The 26,238-nt window shown below is 47.4% G+C and overlaps 2 protein-coding genes across 2 annotated transcripts; both read right to left on the reverse strand.

The window, feature by feature from the left end:
• Window positions 1–7,300: 7,300 nt before the first annotated feature.
• Window positions 7,301–8,236, reverse strand: LOC141988260 (olfactory receptor 51G2-like). The gene has a single exon (XM_074954105.1). The coding sequence runs from the start codon at window positions 8,234–8,236 to the stop codon at window positions 7,301–7,303; it is 936 nt and encodes a 311-aa protein (XP_074810206.1).
• Window positions 8,237–18,847: 10,611 nt separating this feature from the next.
• On the reverse strand, window positions 18,848–19,783 carry LOC141988295 (olfactory receptor 51G2-like). Its single transcript, XM_074954130.1, has one exon. It carries the CDS (start codon window positions 19,781–19,783, stop codon window positions 18,848–18,850), a length of 936 nt encoding a protein of 311 aa, XP_074810231.1.
• Window positions 19,784–26,238: the final 6,455 nt, after the last annotated feature.

The raw sequence follows: 26,238 nt of genomic DNA on the forward strand, positions 1-26,238 counted from the left end.
GAGGCTCAGATGTATCACCTAAAAAGAATGGTTCAGGTGTGGAAATCTCCCTCACATTCTCTGCCATGAGGATCAATGAAAAGAATTCATTTAGCCTCCCTGCCACAGCCTCATCTTCCTTGCCTGCTCCTTTACCACCTCAATTGTCCAGTGACCCCACTGATTGTTTGGCAGGCTTCCTGCTTCTGATGTACTTTATAAAAAATCCTGTTAGTTTTTGGTCTTTTGCTGATTGCTCTTCAGATCTTTTGAATTAGGTACACAGTATCGCCAAGCCCCATTCAACAAGTACGAGTCACACCCTCAAAAATGATGAGATCGGATTTAAAATAATGGGATTTAAAAATACGCTAATGTGGGGTTTGTTTTCATGTGTCTGTGGTTTCTCAGCCTTTTGGGGTGCAATTGATTCAGGGTTTCTATCTTTTCTTCAACTATTTTTTTTTTTAATTCTTAGGAAAACTGAAAGCTGAGATTCCTGCATGGTGTCCAGCTTCCAGAAGTTGGGGCTCTAAGAAAGACAGGAAATAGTGTGAGACTCCCAATAAAATCTCAGTTGCTGGCACTGATAGCTGTATCTCAAGCAGAGCACCCACAAAAGGAAGGCACTGAGGTTTCGTTAGTGGATATTTCTCGTCACAATCTGACATAGGTGATTTTTCCCTCTGCAGAGGGCTACAGAGTCCCCTATTGCGAGGAACAGAGTTATGCTACAGACAGCCAAACATAACAGTGATGGGCTCGAAGAGTCACTGGATCCTGTGGTACAGCTCACATGTCCTCTCGCATTGTTCAGGCAGGAGACATGTACATGCCCAGTAATCAAGGCCACGCACACTATTAATAGAAAGGGGTGTGACCCAAGCCCAGCTCCAAGTGCTTGCTGCTCTCTATTGGACCCAAACAACCCTCAACCCAGATCCAGCTAACCGAAACTTGGTGATGATGGAAATTGGGATGCAGGATTTGAGTTCTATCTCCAGTGCTAGAGCAGATTTCATTACTCATGGAGAAGTTGTGGGTCAAGATCTGACAGAGGGGCATTGCAGCAGGGCTCTGTTCATCCAGGCAATGCTCTCCAGATCCTTCACTCTCTGAAAGCACATCCTGATGCCCACTCTTACTGCCAAGCTGCAGGAGGGACCCAGAACTCCCTCGTCAATGGGTGCTGTGCTAATGACAGGCCTCATCACCAGGGGTGTTGGGAAGAGTTCAGGTTCAGGTTGCAGACGGTACTAAAATGCTCAAGATAGTTAAGACCAAAGCAGACTGTGAAGAACTTCAAAAAGATCTCACAAAACTAAGTGATTGGGCAACAAAATGGCAAATGAAATTTAATGTGGATAAATGTAAAGTAATGCACATTGGAAAAAATAACCCCAACTATACATACAATATGATGGGGGATAATTTAGCTACAACTAATCAGGAGAAAGATCTTGGAGTCATCATGGATAGTTCTCTGAAGACGTCCACACAGTGTGCCGTGGCAGTCAAAAAAGCAAACGGGATGTTAGGAATCATTAAAAAAGGGATAGAGAATAAGATGGAGAATATCTTATTGCCCTTATATAAATCCATGGTACGCCCCCATCCTGAATAATGCATACAGATGTGGTCCCCTCATCTCAAAAAAGATATATTGGCATTGAAAAAGGTTTAGAAAAGGGCAACTAAAATGATTAGGGGTTTGGAACGGGTCGCATAGGAGGAGAGATTAAAGAAGCTAGGACTTTTCAGCTTGGAAAAGAAAGACTAAGGGGGAATATGATAGAGGTATACAAAATCATGAGTGGTGTGGAGAAAGTGAATAAGGAAAAGTTATTTACTTTTTCCCATAATATAGGAACTAGGGGCCACCAAATGAAATTAATGGGTAGCAGGTTTAAAACAAATAAAAGGAAGTTCTTCTTTACTCAGTGCAGTCAACCTGTGGAACTCCTTGCCCGAGGAGATTATGAAGGCTAGGACTATAACAGGGTTTAAAAGAGAACTGGATAAATTCATGGAGGTTAAGTCTATTAATGGCTATTAGCCAGGATGGGTAAGGAATGGTGTCCCTAGCCTCTGTTTGTCAGAGGGTGGAGATGGATGGCAGGAGAGAGATCACTAGATCATTACCTGTTAGGTTCACTCCCTCTGGGGCAGCTGGCATTGGCCACTGTTAGAAGACAGGTATTGGGCTACATGGACCTTTGGTCTGACCCAGTATGGCCATTCTTATGTTCTCCAATCAGTGCCCCAAATTGTCCTTATGAGAAATACAGAGTTGAAATTTCTCTAAGGCACTTAGCTGTGGCCCCAATTATTGCATCATCCCAGCGCCTCGCAATCTCTAACATATTTAACAGTACAGCACCCTGTGTGGTAGGGCAGTGCTACTAACACCACTGGGCATATCCGAAGGCTAGAAGGCACCATTGTGATCACCTAGTCTGACCCGCTGCCTAGCACAGGCCAGAGACCTCCCCCACAATAAATCCTAGGGCAGAGCTGTTAGAAGTACATCCTGCTTCCATTTAACAATTGTTTGTGATGGAGAATCTACCATGGCCCTTGGTAAATTGTTCCAATGGTCAATTAACATCATTGTTAAAACATGACACCCTAGTTTCAGTCTGAATTTGTCTAGCTTCAGCTTCCAGCCATTGGAGCGTGTTGTAACTTTCTCTACTAGATTGAAGGGCCCATTGTTAAACGTTGTTCCTCATGGAGGTTACTTACAGGTTGTGATCAAATCACTCCTTCACCTTCTCTTTTTTAAGATACATAGGTGGAGCTCCTTGAGTCTATCACTATAAGGCAGATTTTCTAATAATTTAGTCATTCTCTGGGCTCTTCTTTGAACCCCTCTCCAATTTATCAACATCCTTCTTGAACTGTAGACACCAGAACTGGACAGAGGATCCGAGCAGTGGTTGCACCGAACCATACTTCCTCTCTGGGGCTAGTGACCGTGTGTGTGTGGGCGGGGAGACAGCTGAACTAGACCCCCAATGGCTCCATCACCTTAAATTCTAAGACTCTATGAATCATTATTTTGAGACAATCATTATCTTGGATGCAAATCCTCTCATCTTAGAGGAGAGGAAAGTGATCAGGAACAGTCAGCATGGATTCACCAAGGGCAAGTCATGCCTGATTAATCTAATTGCCTTCTATGACAAGATAACTGGTTCTGTGGATGAAGGCAAAGCAGTGGACGTGTTGTTCCTTGACTTTAGCAAAGCTTTTCACACTGTCTCCCACAATATTCTTGCCAGCAAGTTAAAGAAGTATGGGGTGGATGAATGGACTATAAGGTGGATAGAAAGTTGGCTAGATTGTTGGGCTCAACGGGTAGTGATCAATGGCTCCATGTCTAGTTGGCAGCCGGTATCAAGTGGAGTGCCCAAGGGTTGGTCCTGGGGCCGGTTTTGTTCAATATCTTCATTAATGATCTGGAGGATGGTGTGGATTGCACCCTCAGCTAATTTGCAGATGACACTAAACTGGGAGGAGAGGTAGATACGCTGGAGGGTAGGGATAGGATACAGAGGGACCTAGACAAATTGGAGGATTGGGCCAAAAGAAATCTGATGAGGTTCAACAAGGACAAGTGCAGAGTCCTGCACTTAGGACGGAAGAATCCCATACACCGCTACAGACTAGGGACCAAATGGCTTGGCAGCAGTTCTGCAGAAAAGGACCTAGGGGTTACAGTGGACGAGAAGCTGGATATGAGTCAACAGTGTGCCCTTATTGCCAAGAAGACCAATGGCATTTGGGGATGTATAAGTAGGGGGACTGCCAGCAGATTGACGGACGTGATCGTTCCCCTCTATTCAACATTTGTGAGGCCTCATCTGGAGTACTGTGTCCAGTTTTGGGCCCCACACTACAAGAAGGATGTGGACAAATTGGAAAGAGTCCAGAGGAGGGCAACAAAAATGATTAGGGGACTGGAACACATGACTTCTGAGGAGAGGCTGAGGGAACTGGGGATGTTTAGCCTATGGAAGAGAAGAATGAGGGGGGATTTGATAGCTGCTTTCAACTACCTGAATGGGGGTTCCAAAGAGGATGGCTCTAGACTGTTCTCAGTGGTAGCAGATGACAGAACAAGGAGTAATGGTCTCAAGTTGCAGTGGGGGAGATTTAGTTTGGATATTAGGAAAAACTTTTTCACTAGGAGGGTGGTGAAACACTGGAATGCGTTCCCTAGGGAGGTGGTAGAATCTCCTTCCTTAGAAGTTTTTCAGATCAGGCTTGACAAAGCCCTGGCTGGGATGATTTAATTGGGGATTGGTCCTGCTCTGAGCAGGGGGTTGGACTAGATGACCTCTTGAGGTCCCTTGCAACCCTGATATTCTATGATTCTATGAACATGAAGAAGTCACTACTCTGAATGCTGATAGGCACCAAACAATTATATATGCTGCCAAGAAGAATGGGGATTGTCACAGTAAATCCAGGATATATGGTGTCTTCTCCCTCTAAACCAGGTTCTTTCCTGTCTTGGGGGGAATCTCACAGTTGTCCCACTCTTTGACCTGGGAACAACACCACATCTACTCTAAATGCTTATCACCAAACAGGTCCAACTGGACACCTCACTCTCTTCCCTTTGGGTGCTTGTGACCAGGGCTGTACAGTCACCACCAGCCTCCCAAAAATTAGTAGGTTTATTGGCAATGCATTGTTTTAAAATAACAGGCAACTGTCACACATCTATACTTCTCTATCTCACGTATCACTACAAGCTAAGTTAGACAGGCTTTACTGTGAAGATAGAGAAACAGAATTGGCCCAACATTCATTCTTTTGCGTAGCTAAGGATCTCTTGGGACCCAGCCTAGATTCCCTGTGTCTCTGAGAGCATCTTCCCATCTGTTTGCCCTTCTCTTTTGGAAGCAACCTTTGCTAAAACCTGTGTGAGCCTGGGCCCAGTCACCATAGTCTGTGTCTGAGTTAAAGCGCCAAGGTATGAAGCTGACCTTTGCCCACAGACTTCTCCCAGCCTGACGTCTAAGATAAGGCCCCTGTATCTGTTGCTCCCTTGTTTGACAGTCAGACCCATTCTGCCTCAATGGCTTGCAAACACGGGTCCAGTGACTGTGCTGAGCCGCTCGTCATCCCCATAACGGTCCAACACTCCTCTCAGGAATCCAATTCTTACCCTTCACTGTCACCCCTGAGCACTCCCACATCTGCCGCAGACAGCAACGTGCTGGAGTCATGGGGTTTTCCAGAAGCCAGCTGTCACGGGAGGCTGTGGTAAGAGGCCTTTTTATAGACAGATGTCAGAGGCGTTACTCTGTGGAACTCTGACATAGCCCTGATCTTAGGGTCTCAGAGTATCTGAGCACCTTGAATGTATTTATCTTCCCACCATCACTGTGAGGCAGGGCAGGGCTATTGTCCACCTGTGCAGAGGCTCAGAGAGAGCCAAGGGCTTGCCCACAGTCACACGTGGCAAAGGAATCAAACCCAGATGTCTTGAGTCACAGAGCAGTGCCCAGACCACAGGGCTAGCCTTCCAGCCATCTGAGCGGTGACAGGCCCGGCTGGATTCTCTGCTGCACCAGCACAGCTCCCCATTTCTCTGTAGAGAGCAGGCATGGCAAGGAGCCAGTTATAGGGGGTTTATTTGCTGGCCTGTTCTCCCCGTGCCTCAGTGGAGTTGAGAACATCCGGGGGGCTGAGCTAAACTCCGCCCAGTGGTAATGGCTTTCGAGTGCACAGCTCACTCTGGCCAAGTCCCTGCGGACAGGGGTCACCCCAGAGTGCCCCCTTGTGGCCTGAGGTAGCCCTGAAGGTACCCTGCCCTTCCCTCTAAGGTCCTTGCGATGACTTACTCTCGGCCTGGAGTACTTAAAACAAGAGCCCCCTTTGATGGTTCGTATTAATTGAGTCTTCTCTAAAACACAAGGTCTCCTCCCCGCCGGCCCCATCCTTCTCCTTTCCTCAGGAGCCCCCGACCAAACTCCTTTTTAGGGTGAGTATTGGTGCAGTCTTGCCACAATGCCTGTTCTTTTTCCCCAAAGCCCCGCCCTCTGTCCCATTTCTTCCCACTAGACCCTTCCCCTACTCCTCCACTTCCCCTGAGGCTCTGCTACACCAGGACCCCAGGCTGCTGTGGGGAGCCCCAGGCTCTCCACCTACCCTGGGGTGCATCCTGGGGGGCAGGGACACAGGCCGGGGACTTCTTTTGAGCCCCCCAACCCTCTGTCCCAGGCAGGTGGAGGACACGGGGCTCCTCACAGTGGCTCAAGCTCAGTGGGCACTTTTTACCATGGCCTGGCTTTAGCATCTGGCCTGGAGAGGGGGTGGAGGTTTGGGAGAAGAGGAGGAGCAGAGGGTGGGGCCTCATGGGGAAGAAGAGGGGCAGCGGCAGCATCACAGAGGGGGTGGGACTCCTGCCTCTGTCCCTCTTTTGATTTTGAAAAGGTGGTCACCCTACAGTGAATGGGCTGGGCTGGGATAGGAGACAGCTCTGTCTCTATTGGGGAGATGAGGACCGTTTCCACTCCTTTTCATTGCTGGGACAACACAAATGGAGGGGAGGGCCTATGTCTCTTGCCAGGACTCCTGTGTGTCAGGCCCTCACTCACACATGCAGCTCTGTCCTGCCTGTGGGAAGTGGGCTCAGAGGTGTGCTGTGTGCAGAGCCATGAATAGGGGTAGGGGGTTTGCATGAATGGCTTCTCCTGGGGCTCCAGTGTTAATCATGTCTCTGACATGACCCAGTCAGAAACACCTGGTTGAGGGCATAGGAGAATGGTGGGTGTCCGTGCCCATGGAATAACCCCTGTTCACAGCTGGTACAGCGGCCAGGGATCACACAGCACCCAGTGTGCTCAGGAAGGGCCAGGACTGAAACACCAGAAGAGCTCTGCACTGTTTTTCGTGACCTGTGAATGTTTAACCAGAGACGGGAGAGTGACAGGCCAAGTGTAATGGGAAACAACCTCCACATCTCTTCTCTTTACTGTCTGTATCAAGAGGAATTCTGAGGTCGGAGCAGCCATCGATACGGCTCTTTGTGGGCCAACATCCCACCATTCTCCAGGATCTCCACGAACAAAGTCACTTTTTAAATGCTGCTTCCTGTCTTGGTCTCCTTCCCCCAGTGCACTGTCCTCCCTCACCAGCCACTCTCCAATTGCTCCAGGCCTTAGACCCTGTCTGAACCTGTCTCTACATAGTGGAGATCAGTAGCTCATTTCATTTTAGAATTAACGGTCCAAGATGGAGTAGGTGGCCCTTGTTTTTCATCTCCCATGTCACCAACGCTGGAGCCGGATGATGAACTGACACTTCACTTGACAAACACCCTGATTATCCTCGCACGAAGGTGTTTGCTTTTCACACTGTACACAATTGGGTTCATCAGGGGTGGGACAAGGAGGGAAATGTAGCCCAGGAGAACCTGAAGCAAGGGAGAAGAGCCCTCCCCAAATCTGTGTATCACAGACAGGCCAATCATTGGCGTGTAGAAGAGTAGGACGGCACAGAGGTGTGAGATGCAAGTGTTCAGGGCCCTAAGACATTCCGCGTGGGATGTGATGCTCAGCACTGTTGTGAGGATCATCACATAAGAGAGAAAGATGAGCAGCGAGTCCAGCCCCTCTGTCAAGAGTGCAACAGACAAGCCATAGATGCTGTTCACTCTGATATCCGAACAAGCCATCTTCATGACGTCCTGGTTTATGCAGTAGCAATGGGAGAGGACATTGGGTCGACAATATTGGAACTGTTGAAGGAAAATAGGGAGTGGGAGCATTACAGCCATCCCTCTTAGCACACACACCAGTCCCATCTTGCCTATTCGTGGCAGGGTTAAGATGGAGACATATCTCAGCGGGTCACGGATCGCGATGAAGCGGTCAAAGGCCATCAACAGGAGCACAGAGGATTCAATGCATTCAAACAAGTGGATGAAGAACAGCTGGGCAAAACAGGCATCGAGGCTGATCTCTCTAGAGTTAAACAAGTATATACCCAGTGTTGTCGGCATGGTGGATATCGCTAAGGCAAGGTCTGTGATGGCCAACATGGAAAGGAAAATGTACATGGGCTCGTGGAGGCTTGGATCTGTTTTTATAATGAACAGAATGACTGAATTTCCTACTATGGAAATAACATACATTAAGCAGAAGGGGATAGAGATCCAGAGATGGACATCTTCTTGACCAGGTATCCCAGAGAGAAGGAACACGGCAGAGTTGAATTTGGTGTCATTGACAGCTGACATAATGTACTGGGTAGGTCCGAAGAGTTCTGAACTTTCCTTCCTAAAAGAAAAAAGTACACAAGACTAGATGATATTTAATGAGACATCTTTCTGCTCTTAGTGCAAGTTTAGAGACTCCAAGAAGCTCAAGGAAGATCAGAAAAAACATAGTTTTGGATTTACAAATCAAATAGAAAGAAAGGCATTGCCAGAGTGGATCAGACCCACAGTCCATCTAGCGTAGTATCCAGTGGCCAGTTCCAGATACTTCAGAGGAAGTGGAAGACGCCCTAAATAGGCAGCTTTGAAATAACCTGCACCCACTAATTAGACAAATTTTGCAGTGCAAATCAGGAAGGTTTAGAGCCCATCCAAGAGTTTTTGAAACTATTCTCACTACTCTAATTGGATTTTCTGAGTAACCATGTAAACATCCAGTCCCTCTTTGAATCCTGCAAAACTCTTGGCGCCATTGATATATTGTAGCTGGGAGTTCTGAGCCCTACTTGAGCGCTTTGTACTTCTACAATTGTGGCTTTCCCACAGACACTCTTTCTGGCCCTCCACTTTTGAGTGTGGCCCATTATATCATGAGATGTGTGTAAACATATTGCAAGTGCATGGGAAAAAACTGTCATTGTATTTATCTGTCCTGCACTGAAGCTATTTATAAACGTGTTTCACTGCCTCATTGTATATACTTTTTTTATTTTCTCCACTCCTGAGAGTCCAAATTAAGCCACAGCCTCTTTGCAGTACATGAGATCCATTCTTAGGCACAAGTTCTTTATTCAATAACATTGCCTTGAATGGCATCACTTCATATTTACAATTACAATCACCCCAGATTTCCCTGTATAAATTCAATCAGAACAGGGCTCTGTTAACTTTCCCTTACCAAATGCTCCTGATGATACACTCTTACCCCAAGAATCCCTCCAAGAGGAGCTGAAGTGCTTTCCCTGGCCTATGTTGACTGAATCCAGAGAGTTCAATCATCCTAAGGCCTTCTCTTCCTCCTCACAGGACCTACATCCTTTCCCCGTGCAACGGTCTGTAGATATTTGGCAAGTTACAAGCTAACACAGATAGTTACTTCAGTTGGGCAGGTGTGGGGTTGGCATCATATGTCGATGACTAATGAAAACACTAGGTTTGTGCTAATATCCAGTTGAGTGTGCCGGTTACTTCAGCCATGCTCATGTAACAGGTGATGTGCGTAAATTTCATAAATCACTATTACACTCCGCTTTCCTGCACCTCAGCTCTACTCTGCTGAAACACAGACCAGTGGTTCTGTTGTCTCATGACTTTTTGGAAAGTCTTGCACAGGTATTGCAGAGGGATTTTGTTCTTGTCCCAGAATGTAAGTGTTACAAACAGCTACTGATGAGTTACCAGCTGACGGAATCATACAACTGTTCAGTGAACAAAAGGATACTAGCACAAACCCACTGGAAACAGTATGTGGAGCACTTCTGAAATACTTTCTAAAGCAAAAGCCATTAAGCAGTAAAGTCACCACTGCTCCTTCCTGTAGAGAGATTCCAACAACTCTGCTGCTGGCTTTCGATATACAGGCATGTCACGGAAGTTTGGTTTCTAATACTTGTATTACAATGAAAAGTTTTGCCATAACATTTACACCTCTGTACTTCAGTACACACATGTCAACCCATTCTTTCCCCTCTCATCTTTTCTCAGAGATGATTTCTCAGGTTTTAGTGGGACCTAAATATAGCATCTCTCTTCCGGATTTCTTCACAACCTGAAAAGATCGCAGTGTCTCAGCCCTCATTCAGTCACTTGTCAGCAAACAACAGGTTTCAGAGTAACAGCCGTGTTAGTCTGTATTCGCAAAAAGAAAAGGAGGACTTGTGGCACCTTAGAGACTAACCAATTTATTTGAGCATAAGCTTTCGTGAGCTACAGCTCACTTCATCGGATGCGTACTGTGGAAAGTGTAGAAGATCTTATTATATACACACAAAGCATGAAAAAATACATCCTCCCACCCCACTCTCCTGCTGGTAATAGCTTATCTAAAGTGATCACTCTCCTTACAATGTGTATGATAATCAAGTTGGGCCATTTCCAACACAAATCCAGGTTTTCTCACTCCCCCCTCCCCTTACACACACACAAACTCACTCTCCTGCTGGTAATAGCTTATCCAAAGTGACCACTCTCCTGACATTGTGTATGATAATCAAGGTGGGCCATTTCCAGCACAAATCCAGGGTTTAACAAGAACGTCTGAGGGGGGGAGGGGTAGGAAAAAACAAGGGGAAATAGGCTACCTTGCATAATGACTAAGCCACTCCCAGTCTCTATTCAAGCCTAAGTTAATTGTATCCAATTTGCAAATGAATTCCAATTCAGCAGTTTCTCGCTGGAGTCTGGATTTGAAGTTTTTTTATTGTAAAATAGAGACTTTCATGTCTGTAATCGCGTGACCAGAGAGATTGAAGTGTTCTCCGACTGGTTTATGAATGTTATAGTTCTTGACATCTGATTTGTGTCCATTTACTCTTTTACGTAGAGACTGTCCAGTTTGACCAATGTACATGGCAGAGGGGCATTGCTGGCACATGATGGCATATATCACATTGGTGGATGTGCAGGTGAACGAGCCTCTGATAGTGTGGCTGATGTTATTAGGCCCTGTGATGGTGTCCCCTGAATAGATATGTGGGCACAGTTGGCAACGGGCTTTGTTGCAAGAATAGGTTCCTGGATTAGTGGTTCTGTTACAGAGACAGACACCTACAAGATCTCTATCAAGCATTCTTACAACTACAATACCCACCTGCGGAAGTGAAGAAACAGATTGATAGAGCCAGAAGAGTTCCCAGAAGTCACCTGCTACAGGACAGGCCTAACAAAGAAAATAACAGAACGCCACTAGCCGTCACCTTCAGCCGCCAACTAAAACCCCTCCAACGCATTATTAAGGATCTACAGCCTATCCTGAAGGATGACCCAACACTCTCACAAATCTTGGGAGACAGGCCAGTCCTTGCCTACAGACAGCCCCCCAATCTGAAGCAAATACTCACCAGCAACCACATACCACATACCACACAACAGAACCACTAACTCCTGAGGTCCCTTCCAACCCTGATATTCTATGATTCTATGATTCCTACTGCCTGCAGCAAGAGGTCATGAAGATGGCTTGTTCAGACATCACAATCAACAGAATCTATGCCTTGTTCAGAATAGTCTCCATGGTGGGGTTGGACTCGCTGCTGATCCTCCTCTCTTACGTGATGATCCTCAAAACAGTGCTGAGCATTGCGTCTCACGTGGAGTGTGTCAGAGCCCTGAACACCTGTGTCTACCACCTCTGCACTGTCCTGCTCTTCTACGCACCAGAGATTGGCTTGTCAGTGATAGGCAGATTCGGGAATAGCTCTCCTCCCTTACTTCAGATTCTCCTGGGCTATGTCTGCCTGCTCATCCCGCCCCAATCATGTACAGCGTGAAACGCTAACACCTTCACGTGAGGATAATCAGGGTGTTCATCAAGTGAAGGGTAACTACGTCACCCGGCTCTAGAACTGCTGACACGGGAGATGAAACCACAGGCCACCTATTCCATCCCAGATGCTTACATCTGAGAAGACATGAGCTACTGATTTCCATTCTGTAGAGATAGGTTCAGAAGGGTTCTAAAGCCTGGAGCAATGAGAAAGGGGCTGGTGGGTGAGGGCAGTGCATTGGGGGAAGGAGACCAAGGCAGGCAGCAGCATTTACAGATTGACTGTGTTCATGGAGAGCCAGGAGACCAGTGGGATTCTGGCCCATAATGATCTGTATTGGTGGCTGCTCCCTGTGCTCTTGGAAGCCGTTACCACCAGGCAGAGGTCAGCTCAGCCCCAAAGATGCTCCAAACTCTTCTGTGGCAGGGGGAGAACAGACCAGAGAATGAAACTACTGCAACACAGCACACGGTGAGGGGGAGCTATGCTGGCACTGCAGTGAATCCAGCCAGGCCTGTCACTGCTCAGATGACTGGAAGGCTGGTCCTGTGGACTGGGCACTGTTCTGTGACCCAAGAGGTCTGGGTGTGATTCCATTGCTGTGTGAAACCATGGGCAAGCCATTGGCTGTCTCTGAGCCTCTGCACGGGTGTATAATCGCCCTGCCCTGCCTCACAGAGGTGGCAAAAGAATAAATACAATGGCCATGGGGGCCTCATCTTGACGATCTGTCTGGGAGAAAGTAGTCTGAGGGCAAAGGTCAGCTTCACACCTTGATCCTGTAACACAGAAATAGCTGAGCACTACAGTGAGTGGGCCCAGGCTCACACAGGTTTCAGCAAAGGCTGCTTCCACAAGAAAGGGGCAAACAGATGGGAAGATGGTCTCAGAGACACAGGGAAACTAGGCTGGGTCCCAAGAGGTCCTTGGCCTCCCAAAATAATGTAAGTTGGTCCAGTTCTGTTTCTCTATCTTCAGAGCAAAGCCTGTCGAACTTAGCTTGTAGTGATACTTGAAATAGATTAGTATAGACATGTGACAGCTGCCTTTTTTTAAGCATTTAGCAGAGTTGGGGGTTTTGTTCCCAGCTCAAAGAGAGGGACAATTGTGAGATTCCCCCCCAAGACAGGAAAGGACCTGGTTTATAGGGTAAAGAGATCATATATCCCAGTTTTACTTGATGGCTAGAAGTGAGCTTTTGTTACTGCACAGCATGCAGAAGAATCAGAGAGGGCAGTGCAGAATGGGGAAGAAAATTGGTAGCATGTGACATCCAGAAGAAAGAGGAGAACCCATGTACCCCCATTGCAGATAGAGGCAAGACACTGTTTTCAGGATCTTTGCACAGGTACTACATTGGAGAGTGGTTTGGAAGAGTCATTGGAAGGAAGAGAACAAAAGGAGACCCCATCAACCAGAAGGCATGGGTTATATTGTCCTACGGATGGGGGTTCCATGACCACCACTCCCAAGAGGAGGAGACAGGTGGTGGTGGTCGGGGACTCCCTTCTAGGGAGGACGTAGTCACCCATCTGCCATCCAGACCAGGAAACAAGAGTAGTGTGATGCTTTCCTGGACGTTGTTACGAATTACACCTGAGAGGACACGCACACAACTCCTGCGAATTATACCTGGTAGGACACACACACAAATGCTACGAATTACACCTGGTAGGACACGCACACAAATGCTGTGAATTATACCTGATAGGACACGCACACAAATGCTACGAATTACACCTGGTAGGACACGCACACAAATGCTGTGAATTATACCTGATAGGACATGCACACAAATGCTACGAATTACACCTGATAGGACACGCACACCAATGCTGCGAATTATACCTGATAGGACACGCACACAAATGCTGTGAATTATACCTGATAGGACACGCACACAAATGCTGCGAATTATACCTGATAGGACACGCACACAAATGCTGTGAATTATACCTGATAGGACATGCACACAAATGCTACGAATTACACCTGATAGGACACGCACACCAATGCTGCGAATTATACCTGATAGGACACGCACACAAATGCTGCGAATTATACCTGATAGGACACGCACACAAATGCTACGAATTACACCTGGTAGGACACGCACACCAATGCTGCGAATTATACCTGATAGGTCACGCACAGTTCGAATCTAGGCTGAGGCACATAAACAAAGTCCACAACTGCAGAGTTCCCAAAAGACACTAAGTTTATTACGCTCGAGCGTGGTGCCCCCCTGCTAGCCAGGAGGGGACCCCGACTGCAAATTATACAAAGGTTATATACCTTTTAGCAAAGCATGTTGCCCTCGTGCATTGGAAACCTTAGCCAATAAACAAACCCTTGTCTTATCTACCACCTATCCCTGCTTGGTGCATTCCTCGTGCTATACCAGTATGTTAATTACACAGCATGGTCCTAAAGCCATGCATCAGTAACCTTTATTATCAGGATGGGAGGCCTCACGTCAAGGCCAAGAGACAGGGAGTTAGAGACTGACAAAAACCAGATACTGGGAGTCAAGGCAGGCTGGAGACAAGGAGGAGGATTTTCACAGGGATTCAGTATCTAAGGATCACTCCTCCTGGTGTATGATGTGCTGGCATTTAAACAATGGTGGGCCCCAAACCAAAATGGAGTCACATGTGCTAACTTTTCCTTAACAACGTAGAATTCAGGATGTGATGGAGTGTCTGCCAAGACTGATCAAGCCCTCAGATTGTTACCCCTTCCTACTTCTCCACATGGGCACCAATGATACTGTCAAGAATGACCTTGAGCAGGTCACTGCAGACTATATGGCTCTAGGAAGAAGGATAAAGGAGTTTGCGGTGCAAAGCAGTGTTTTCATCCATCCTCCCTATTCAAGGAAAAGGGCAGGTAGGGACTATTGAACTGTGGAAATAAATGTGTGGTTACCCATGTGGTGTCAGAGAGAGGGCTTTGGATCCTTCAACCATGGGATGTTGTTCCAGGAAGAAGCATTGCCAGGAAGAGATGGGATCCACCTACCAGAGAGAGGGAAGGCTGGCTAACATAGTGAGGACAGCTTTAAATTAGGTTCACATGGGGATGGAGACCTAAGCCCTGAGGTAAGTGGGGAAGTGGGTTGTATTTTAAAGAAGCGTTAATGAGGGCGTAGAAATAAACCGTCCTGATGTGCAGAAAGAATAGCAAAGATGGCAGGCGACCAGCTTGGCTTAACAGCACAATCTTTGGTGAGCTTAAACACAAAAAGGAAGCTTACAAGAAGTGGAAATTTGGACAGATGAATAGGGAGGAGTATAAAAATATTGCTCGCGCATGCAGGGGTGTAATCAGGAAGGCCAAAGCACAATTGGAGTTGCAGCTAGCAAGGGATGTGAAGGATAGTAAGAAGGGCTCTACAGGTATGTTAGCAACAAAAAGAAGATCAGGGAAAGTGTGGGACCCTTACTGAATGGGGGAGGCAAGCTAGTGACAAATGATGTGGAAAAAGCTAAAGTACTTAATGCTTTTTTTGCCTTCATCTTCACAGACAAGGTCAGCTCCCAGACTGCTGCACTGGGCAGCAGAGTATGTGGAGGAGGTGAGCAGCCCTCACTGGTGAAAGAACAGGTTAAGGACTATTTAGAAAAGCTGGACATGCAGAAGTCCATGGGGCTGGATCTAATGCATCCGAGGGTGCTGAGACAGTTGGCTGATGTGATTGCAGAGCCATCGGCCATTATTAAGACATTTATGTCAGGGAGGTGCTAGAAGTCACGGAATCCATGACTTTCAGAGATCTCCATGACATTCTTCGCTTCAACCCCAGGGGCCAAGGGACTAGAGCTGGCAACCAGCAGGGCCCCAAGACGGCTCCAGCGACAGGCGACAGCCTCCTCATGAGGCCCCCTGCAAGGTTACACCAACAGGTGACAGCTTCCTGAGGAGGCTCTCCTCAGGGTTCCAGTGATGGGTGACAGCCTTGTGCAGGGATGGGGGGTGGGTATTTAACCACTGGAACAATTTACCAAGGGCCGTGGCAGATTCTCCATCACTGACAATTGTTAAATCAAGGCAGGAAGTTGTTGTAACAGCTCTGCCCTAGGATTTATTGTGGGGGAGGTCTCTGGCCTGTGCTATGCGGGCGGTCAGACTAGGAGATCCCAGTTGTGCCTTCTAGCCTTTGGATCTGCCCAGTGGTGTTAGTAGCACTGTCCTATCGCACAGGGTGTTGTACTGATAAATATGTTAGAGATTGTGAGGCGCTTGGAAGCTACAATAATTGGGGCCAGAGCTAAGTGCCTTAGAGAGATTTCAGCTCTGTGTGCCTCATACGGACGATTTGGGGCATTGAGTGGAGAACCTGAACCCTTCCCAACACCCCTAGGTGATGAGGCCTGTCATTAGCACAGCCCCTTTGATGAGGGAGTTCTGTGCTCCTCATGAAGCTCAGCAGTAAGAGGGGGAATCAGGACGTGCTTTCAGAGAGTGAAGGATCTGGAGAGTGTTGCCTGGCTGAACAGAGCCCTTCTGGGCTGCCCCTTAGTCTGATCCTGACTCCCACCTGCTCCATGATCAATGAGAGCCGCTCTAGGGCTAGAGGTAGACCTCACACCCTGCATCCAAATTTCCAAGATCATCAAGTTTGGGAGTACCTAGATTGGGGGAGGCGTTGTGTGGGTCCAATAGAGAGCTAGCAGCAGGATTGTGGAGCTTGGCTTGGGTCACTCCTAGGTCTATTAAGAATGTGAATGACCTTGCTTACCCGGTGTGTGCATGTCTCATGCCTGACTAGGGGAGGAGACCCTCTGAGCTGTGCCTCAGGAACCCAATCACTCTGCGAGCCCATCACTGTTATGTCCGGCTGTCTGTGGCATAACCCTGTTCCTTACAACAGGAGGCTCTGCAGCCAAGTGCAGAGGGAAACAGTGTCTCTGCAACTGATGGTCTGTGTGACCACTAACTAACCCTCAGTGCCTGCGTTTGTGGGTGATCCGCATGAGATCCTGCCAGCTGCACCAGCTCTTGGAATTTCACTTGCACTATAAAGAGTCTTGCACTATTTCCTGTCTTTCTTAAAGCCCCATTGTCTGGAATCAAGACACTGCGCGGGAATCTCACCTTTCAGTATTGACAGGCCCCGCTGGATTATCTGCTGTGCCAACAGAGCTCCCTCTGTGCTGCAGAGAGCAGGGATGGCCAGGAGCCAGTTACAGGGGTTTGAGTCTCTGGCTTGTTCTCCCTCTGCCTCAGTGGAGTTTAGAGCAGCCTGGGGGCTGAGCTGATTTCCGCCCGTTGGTAACGGCTTCCAGGAGCACAGATCACTCCGGCCAAGTCTGAATTCCCTGCGGTACTGCTCTATGCCTACCTGAAACTCATGGGTGGCACCAGCCTCTTCTCAGTGGGGAGGGGGATGAGGAGGTCCTTAGCCCCCCTCACTACAAGGTCCTGCTCCTGCTCCTCTTTCCCCCACTGGCAGCTGGAGGGTCCGGGGTTCCCCATAGTGGCCCTTTCTCCCTGGGCAGCTCTTACCACGGCTTGGCTCTGGCTTCCGGCCTGTCTAGTGGATGGGGTTTGGGGGGAAGAAGAGGGGGAAGGGCGGGGTCACAGAGTGGATGGGGCTCCTGCCTGTGTCCCGCTTTTACCTTTAGAAAAGGGGGCCATCCTACACTGAATGGGCTGGGCTGGGATAGGAGCGAGTTGTGCCTCTGTTGGGGAGCTGAGGCCTGTTTCCACCCCTTTGCATTGCTGGGGCAGCACCAACGGAGGGGACAGGGTGGGAATATGCGCCAGAGTCTCTTGCCAGGGCTTGTGTGTCAGACCCTCTCTCACAGACACAGCTGTGCTCCACATCTGGGGCATTACGGTTAGATGGGGGTGCGCTCTGTAGGTGTGTGGAATGCAGAGCCGTCAACGGGCGTGGAGGGGGTGGGCTCTCTGAATGGCTTCTCCTGAGGTTCCTGTGTTAATCATGTCTCTGACATGACTCAGTCATAAGCACTTGCCTGAGGACAGAAGGGAAGGGTGAGTGACCGTGCCCCTTGAATAGCCCCTGAACACAGCTGGTGCAGCGGCCATGGATCAAGGACAATGGCATTTTGGGATGTATAAGTAGGGGCATTGCCAGCAGAGTGAGGGATGTGATCGTTCCCCTCAATTCGACATTGGTGAGGCCTCATCTGGAGTACTGTGTCCAGTTTAGGGCACAAGAAGTATGTGGAAAAAATGGAAAGAGTCCAGCGGAGGGCAACAAAAATGATTAGGGGACTGGAAAACATAACTTATGAGGAGAGGCTGAGGGAACTGGGATTGTTTAGTCTGTGGAAGAGAAGAATGAGGGGGGATTTGATAGCTGCTTTCAACTGCCTGAAAGAGGGTTCCAAAGAGGATGGCGCTAGACTGTTCTCAGTGGTAGCAGATGACAGAACAAGGAGTAATGGTCTCAAGTTGAAGTGGGGGAGGTTTAGGTTGGATATTAGGAAAAACGTTTTCACTAGGAGGGTGGTGAAGCACTGGAATGCGTTACCTTGGGAGGTGGTGGAATCTCCTTCCTTAGAAGTTTTTAAGGTCAGGCTTGACAAAGCTCTGGCTGGGACGATTTAGTTGGGGATTGGTCCTGCTTTGAGCAGGGGGTTGGACTAGATGACCTCCTGAGGTCCCTTCCAACCCTGATATTCTATGATTCTATGATCACGCAGCTCCCAGCGCACTCAGGAAGGACAAGGACTGTGACAGAAGAACAGCTCTGCACCTTTTTTCATGGCCCATGGATGTTTAACCAGAGATGGGTCAGTGACAGGCCAGGTGTAATGGGAAACAGCATCCACATCCCTTCTCTTTATTGACTGTATCAAGAGGAATTCTGCTGTCGGAGCAGCCATCGATACGGCTCTTTATGGGCGAACATCCCACCAGTCCCCTGGCTGTCCACTAACACAGTCACTTTTTAAATGCTGCTGCCTGCCTTGGTCTCCTTCCCCTAGTGTGCTGTCCTCCCGCACCAACCCCTCTCCCATAGCTCCAGGTATTAGACTCTGTCTGAACCTCTCTCTACAGAGTGGAGATCAGTAGCTCAAGTCATCTTGGATGTAAGGCTCCAGGTTGGAATAGGTGGTCCGTGTTTATCGTCTCCCTTATCAGCATTGCTGCAGCTGGTTCATGAACTGACCCTTCACTTGATGAATGCCCTGATTATCCCCGCACGCAAGTGTCTACTTTTCACGCTGTACACAATTGGATTAATCAGGGCTGGGACGAGCAGGGAGATGTAGCCCAGGACCGTTTTAAGCAAGGGAGATGAGCCCTTTCCAAATCTGTGTATCACAGCAAGGCCGATCTCTGCTGAATAGAACATCACGACAGCGCAGAGGTGGGACACGCAGGTGTTCAGGGCCCTGAGGCACTCTGCATTGGACGCGATGCTCAGCACTGTTTTGAGAATCATCACATAAGAGAGGAAGATGAGCAGCGAGTCCAACCCCACTGTTAAGAGTGTAACAAACAAGCCATAGATGTTGTTCACTGTGATATCTGAACAAGCCGCCTTCATGACCTCTTGATGCAGGCAGTAGGAATGGGAGAGGACATTGTCTCGACAGTATCGGAACCTTTTCAGTAGAAATGGGAGTGGGAATATTACAGCCACACTTCTTAGCACAAACACCAGTCCCATATTATCTATTGTCTGCAGGGTTAAGATGGAGGCATGTTTCAGTGGGTCACAGATTGCGACGAAGCGGTCAAAGGCCATCAGCAAGAGCATGGAGGATTCAATTAATTGAAGCAAGTGGATGAAGAACAGCTGGGCAAAACAGGCTTCGAAGCTGATCTCCCTAGAGTTAAACAAGTATATGCCCAGTATTGTCGGCAAGGTGGATATCGATATGCCAAGGTCTGTGACGGCCAACATGGAAAGGAAAACGTACGTGGGCTCATGGAGGCTTGGATCTGTTTTTATAACGAACAGGATGACTGAATTTCCTACTATGGAAATAACATACATTAAGCATAAGGGGATAGAGATCCAGAGATGGACGTCTTCCTGCCCACGTATCCCAGTGAGAAGGAACACAGCAGGTGTGAATTTGGTGTCATTGACAGCTGACATACTATACTGGGCAGGTCCAAGAAATTTTTAACTTTACTTCCTGAGAAGAAAAAAGAACAGGAGACTACATGATATTTAACAAGACATCTTTCTGCTCTCAGTGCAAGTCTAGAGACTCCCAGGAGCACAAGGCAGATCAGTAAAAATATCGTCTTGGATTTACAGCACCGAGAGAAAGACAGGCACTGCCAGACTGGATCAGACCTGTAATCCATATAGCCCACTATCCAGTGGCCAGTACCAGATCCTGCAGAGGAAGGTGGAAGAAGCTACCCAATAGGCAGCTATGTGATAACCTGCTCCCAGGGAAAATTCCCCACCCCTGCCCCGAGACCCAATAGTTAGACATATTTTGTGCTGTAAATCAGGAAGATTATGAGCCCTTCCAAGACTTTTTTAAAAAAATCTTCACTACTGTAATTAAATATTCTGGTAACCCATATATGCATCCAGTCCCGCTTTGAATCCTGCTAAGCTCTTGTCCCCATTGACACCTTGTGGCTTTAAATTCCCAGCCTACTTGAGCGCGGTTTGATTTTAAAGTTGTGACCTTCACAGAGACACCCTTTCTGGCTCTCCACTTCTGAAGTGTGGCCCATTTTATCTTGACATGTGTGTAAACATATGGCGAGAGCATGGTGAAAGCTGTCATTATATTTATCTGTCCTGCACTGAAGCTATTTATAAACATATACAATGCCTCATTTTAAATATATATAATTTTCTCCACTCCTGAGAGTTTAAATTATGCCGCTGCCTCTTTGCAGTACATGGGATAATTTTTTAGGGCCAGGTTCTTAATTCAGTGACACTGACATCAAAAGTATCGCTCCAGATTTACATGTGTAACGTCAGTCAGAACTGAGCTCTATTAAATTTCCCTTACCAAATGCTCCCAGTTATACACTCTGACCCAAAAAAAACCCTTCCAAAAGAAGCTGAAGTGCTTTGAATGGCCAGTGTTGACTGAATCCAGAGAGTTCAACCATCCCACAGGCTTCTCTTCATCCTCACAGAACCTGCATCCTCTCACCATGCATTGGTCTGTAGATATCTCACAAGTTACAAGCTAAAACAGAGTTACTTCAGCTGGGAAGGGGAGGGGTTGCCATCACAAATGGGTATTCAAATGGGTGAATACTGCAAACACCGGTGTTGCACTAATATACAGTTAAGTGTGCAAGTTACTTCAGCCATGCTCATGTAAGAGGTGATGGGCATAAATGACTTACAACCACTGTAACACTCCCCTTTCCTGCACCTCAGCTCTACTCTTTGATGAAACATTGACCAGCGGTTCTGGTCTCTCAGGACTATTTGGAAAGTCTTGCACAAATATTGCAGAGTTATTGTGTACATGACCCTTAATGTAACTGTTAGAAAATAGCACAAACCTATTGCAAACAGTATGTAGAGTATTTCTGAAATAATTTCTAAAGCAAAAGTCATTAAGCAGTAAAGTTACCACTGCTCCTTCCTGTAGATATTCCAACAACTCTGCTGCTAGCTTTTGATATACATGCATGTCATGAAAGTTTGGTCTGTAATATATAAATTACAATGAAGAGTTTTGGCATAGCTTTTACAAATCTATTCTCTAGTATACACATGTCAACCCATTCTTTCTCCTCTGATCTTCTTTCAGAGATTTCTCAGGTTAGAGTGGGTAGCATCTGTCATCTGGATTTCTTCAGAACCTAAAAAGATCTCAGTGTCTCAGCCCTCATTCAATCATTTGTCAGCAAACAAAAGTCTAGCACGCAAAAGGTGTCCAGTTCTCCTCAGGTTCTGTTCTGTAGGACGGTAGTCTATATCCGGAGTAGTAACAAGCATTGGTGTCAGTATATAAAATATTCATTCCCTGAGCTCTCACTCTCTAGTACATAGTAACCCCAGCACCTGTTATTCAGGTACCATGAGGGTTTGCAGGAAATGGATTTCAAAGTCAAATGCATGAGCATTCATGGAAATGGAACTTCATTTCACACAGGAAAGTAGTCTATTGCTCTCTCCCTCTCTCTCTCTCTCTCTGCCTGCCTATGTCCTGTATTCGTAAAATACGTAGCACCTGGGAGCGGCATTGGGTCAGACATGGAGCAGAGCTGCCATAATTAATGTGTATGTTAAACCCTGTTCTTGGGATGTTTCCTGTATAGCTATATTGGTTAACTATTGGGATGTTTATGCTATGGCTATATTGGTTTAACCCAGTCTGGTTCTTCTTAGTTTAATCGTAGGCTGCTTGAAAACAAGCAGGAAAAGAAGCAACAGCTCAAGAAAAGCCACCGCTCAGTCAGCACTTCAGGGAGATTGAGAGAAAATACCGGAGCTACAAGCTGGGAAGAACCTATTTCTGGGTTCCAGCCACGTTATGCAACTTGTTTTGTCAGGGCTGGGAGTCTGTCCAGAGGTGGAGCAACTATTGCTGAGAAGTTCTTTTGATTGACAGACACAGACACCTCTGGGGAAGTCTGTCAGCCTTAGGCCTGCCTGGGTCCCCATCAGAGTGGGAGGGCTTGGGGTCAGAGATGTGCACAGACGTTGGCTGAAAACGCTCTTATTCTCTCATGTTAGTCTTTTTTCCTGCTGTTCAGATTAAACAGTATTTTGGTTCAAGAAGTCTGACTGGTCACTCATCTCACCATGCTCACAGACTCCCAGAGACAAGGAGCATGCGTGCCAAACCCTCTCAGACCTGCTGTACCAACAGTTGACACACAGTGTGCTGTAGCAAAGGGTGGGAGGATGGGAGGATCCTGGGATTCCACCCCATGAGAGGGAAGGGTACAGGACCTGACATCTGAAACTCGGAGACCAGAGAGGAGGCAGAGATGCAGGTAGCCCTGTAACTCTGAGGGGTCTACACGGAAGAAATTCTGGAGCCTACAGCCAGTCAGGAAACAGAAATATGCCCTATCATACCTATTACCACAGAGCAACATAGCTATGAATTCCTGCCTTCACAATCAAGTCAGAGAACAAAACCTGTGAAAATTTATTTGATTATTAAATTTCCAGTAGCAAATAAACCTGAGGCAATTTGGGACCTAGTCACTGATACTCTGTGGGGTCTTCTATCGCTCAGCCTCTGGCAGGATCGGGCCCAGAGCACACTGCATCTCTAGAAATGGGAGCCCTTGAGAAATCCTGACTTGGGGCATCGGGGTTTTAGCACTCTGACCTTGCTTTGAATCTCAGATTTCTGTGTAGCTTGAATAATCAACCATTGACCCTGGGCAGATGTAGAGGAGTTTTCCAAGCTACCTAGTGCTGCCTGCCCTCCAGCCCCATCACTGAGTGACCCCGAGATCCCAGCTGAGTCCTCTGCCGCTGCACAGAACATCTGCAACTGGAAACAGCTTCCAGCCTTTCCCCTTCACTTCACATTTTAAAGACAGTGAAACCTGCCAACATACCCAGTTCCTGCTAGACGGGGAGCTGCTGACACCAGAGGTCTTCACCCTAAAGGACAAGGAGTCACTGGAGAGGTTGCAGGGGCAGCAGGCAGTATCTGTTGAGACAGGGAGGCAAGTGTCTTTATGAAGCATGTTTGCACATTTCCTTGGGGGTCACTTGGCCATCAGGGAACCTCAGCTGCTTGGCTTCGTTTGCACCAGTTTTAACCCCATCATTTCCAATGCAAATTTTAGGAGGCCAATTAACAGGGGACGTGTGGTCATCCTACCCAAGTAGATGGCAGTGCAAACCCTGCTGCAGGCTCTAGTCCTGGAATCCGGGCTTGTTATCACTGTTCCTATGGTTCTGATTAGTCACATGGCTACCTCGAGGGCCGCCGAGTGCTAACGGTCACTATGTCACAGCTGTGATCTTGCTGAAATAAAATAAAATAGAATAGGAATAGTAATTATTAATAACAATAGTAATAATAATAATTAATAATAATATACAACCAGATTTTTCTCGGCAGCCTCTTTTCTGCATTACAAACCCAGGGTGCAGCCAGGGAAGGGAGATTCCACAAGGCTCCGTACAAGGAAATTTCTCTGAGATTATTCCAGGAGGGGAGGTCCCTTCCCTTCTCCCTGAGAAATGAAAAGGGGGACTCAGGATCCAGGGATCCCCAAAGTTATGCACAGATCTCAGTGATCCACTGGAAGCTAGACCCCCACCCATAATCTCTGGGCCTCCACACCTGCTCTAGGACCCTCTCCAGCTCCCTGTTAGCACAGGTTCATCAGAGATGTGCTACCTGGGCCTGTCACAGTAGCCACTGTCCACAGGATTTGGTGAAGGGATGTTTTACAAGGTGGAGGGGGCTGTACAGAGATGGGAAGGCTGGTTAGAGGATCTGATGTGCACAATACCTTAGTGGGAGGTTTCTACCTTCCCATATACAGAGTGAAGCCATAAACTCAGTTGGTGCAACCTTCATTTATGTTGCAAGGGAGAGGAAGATGAAAAGCCTCCAATTTCTCTTGGGGATCCAAAATGTCAGCTCTGTAAACAAACACTCTTTGCCTATCTATCCAACACTGGGATAGATTGCACCCTCAGCAAGTTTGCAGATGATACGAAGATGTGGGGAGAGGTAGATGTGCTGGAGGGTAAGGATAGGGTCCAGAGTGACCTAGACAAATTGGAGGATTGGGCCAAAAGAAATCTGATGAGGTTCAACAAGGACAAGTGCAGAGTCCTGCACTTAGGACAGAAGAATCCCATGCACTGCTACACACTAGGGACCAACTGGCTAAGCGACAGTTCTGCAGAAATGACCTGGGTCTTACAATGGACGAGACGCTTGATATGAGTCAGCAGTGTTCCCTTCTTGCCAAGAAGGTTAACGGTATATTGGGCTGCATTAGTAGGAGCATTGCCAGCAGATCAAGGGAAGTGATTATTCCCCTCTATTCATCACTGGTGAGGCCACATCTGGAATATTGCATCCAGTTTTGGGCCCCACACTACAGAAAGGACATGGACAAATTGGAGAGAGTCTAGCACAGGGCAAAGAAAATGATTAGGGGGCTGGGGCACATGACTTATGAGGAGAGGCTGAGGGAACTGGGGTTGTTTAGTCTGCAAAAGAGAAGCGTGAGGGGGGATTTGATAACAGCCTTCAACTACCTGAAGGGGGGTTCCAAAGAGGATGGAGCTCAGCTGTCCTCAGTGGTGGCAGATGACAGAACAAGGAGCAATGGTCTCAAGTTGCAGTGGGGAAGGTCTAGGTTGGCTATTAGAAAAACTATTTCACTAGGAGGGTGGTGAAGCACTGGAATGGGTTACCCAGGAAGGTGATGTAATCTCCATCCTTAGAGGTTTTTAAGGCCCATTTTGACAAAGTCCTGTCGGGGATGATTTTGTTGGTGTTGGTCCTGCCTTGAGCAGGGGGTTGGACTAGATGACCTCCTGAGGTCTCCTCCAACTCTAATCTTCTATTTTTCTATCTTCTTCATTTATGTTACTCCGGAAAGGCAGATGAGACACCTTCAATTTCTCTTGGGGACCCAAAATGTCAGCTCTGTAAACAAAGGCTGTTGCATATCTCTCCCACATTGAGGGGAAAGTGACCTCTATTAATGAGTTTGCATTGTACAGATCCCTGATGGTAAAGATAAAGCATAAAACAAGTTCATTAGCTACAAAAAGATGGATTTTAAGTGAATATAAGTCAGTGGTTCTCAAACGTTTTTTTCATGGACCCCTTGAAAATTACTGAGGGTCTCGTTGGACCACTTAATGATCTTTCCAGATGTTGTTTGTACTGTTAGCTAAGTATTGTAAAGCGCTTTGTATAAAAGTACTATATAAAAATAATTAACATGTTTTTGTTCTACAAATAAAAGCCAACTCTCCCCAACATCCACAGCTCTGGAGCTGGGGAAATTTGCCTCTTTCTCTGGCTGTTGCAGCCTTGAACATCTCAAATTCCCCCCACCCCTCTTCTCATCCCACTGCCCCCTCCCACCTACCCCCTATTCCCCCCAAGGCCACCGCCTCACCTTACATGTTCATCTTCTCCAGGGTCCAGGCACTTAATTAGTGGAGCCAAGTCTGCACAGCTCCACTAATTAGGCGGGTGGCCCTTCATTTTCTTGTGTGCAGCCGCCCAGGCATGGACCTTAGAGGGAACTATCCACCGTCCACCTGAATGGAGCTCATGGACCACTGGTGATCCACAGGCCATAGTTTGAGAACCTCTGTTATAAGTGATAGCAAACAGATCACCTAGCAAATAAACTAAAATGCAAACTAAACCTAACATTCTAGATAGATTGGATATGAATTACCAATTTCTCACCCTGACTGATGATACAAGCAGTCCACCAAGTTTCCATACGCAGGCTAGAAATCCCTTTATTATGGGACCCAGCACTTCCCCCAGTTCAGTCTTTGTTCCTCAGGTGTTTCCAGGAGGTCTCTTGTGTGGGAAGTGAAGGCAAGAGATTGTGTCACTCCCCACCTTATATAGTTTTTCCATAGGGTGGGAACCCTTT

The sequence above is a fragment of the Natator depressus genome, chromosome 1 (genome assembly GCF_965152275.1).
Source record: "Natator depressus isolate rNatDep1 chromosome 1, rNatDep2.hap1, whole genome shotgun sequence".
NCBI lineage: Eukaryota > Metazoa > Chordata > Testudines > Cheloniidae > Natator > Natator depressus.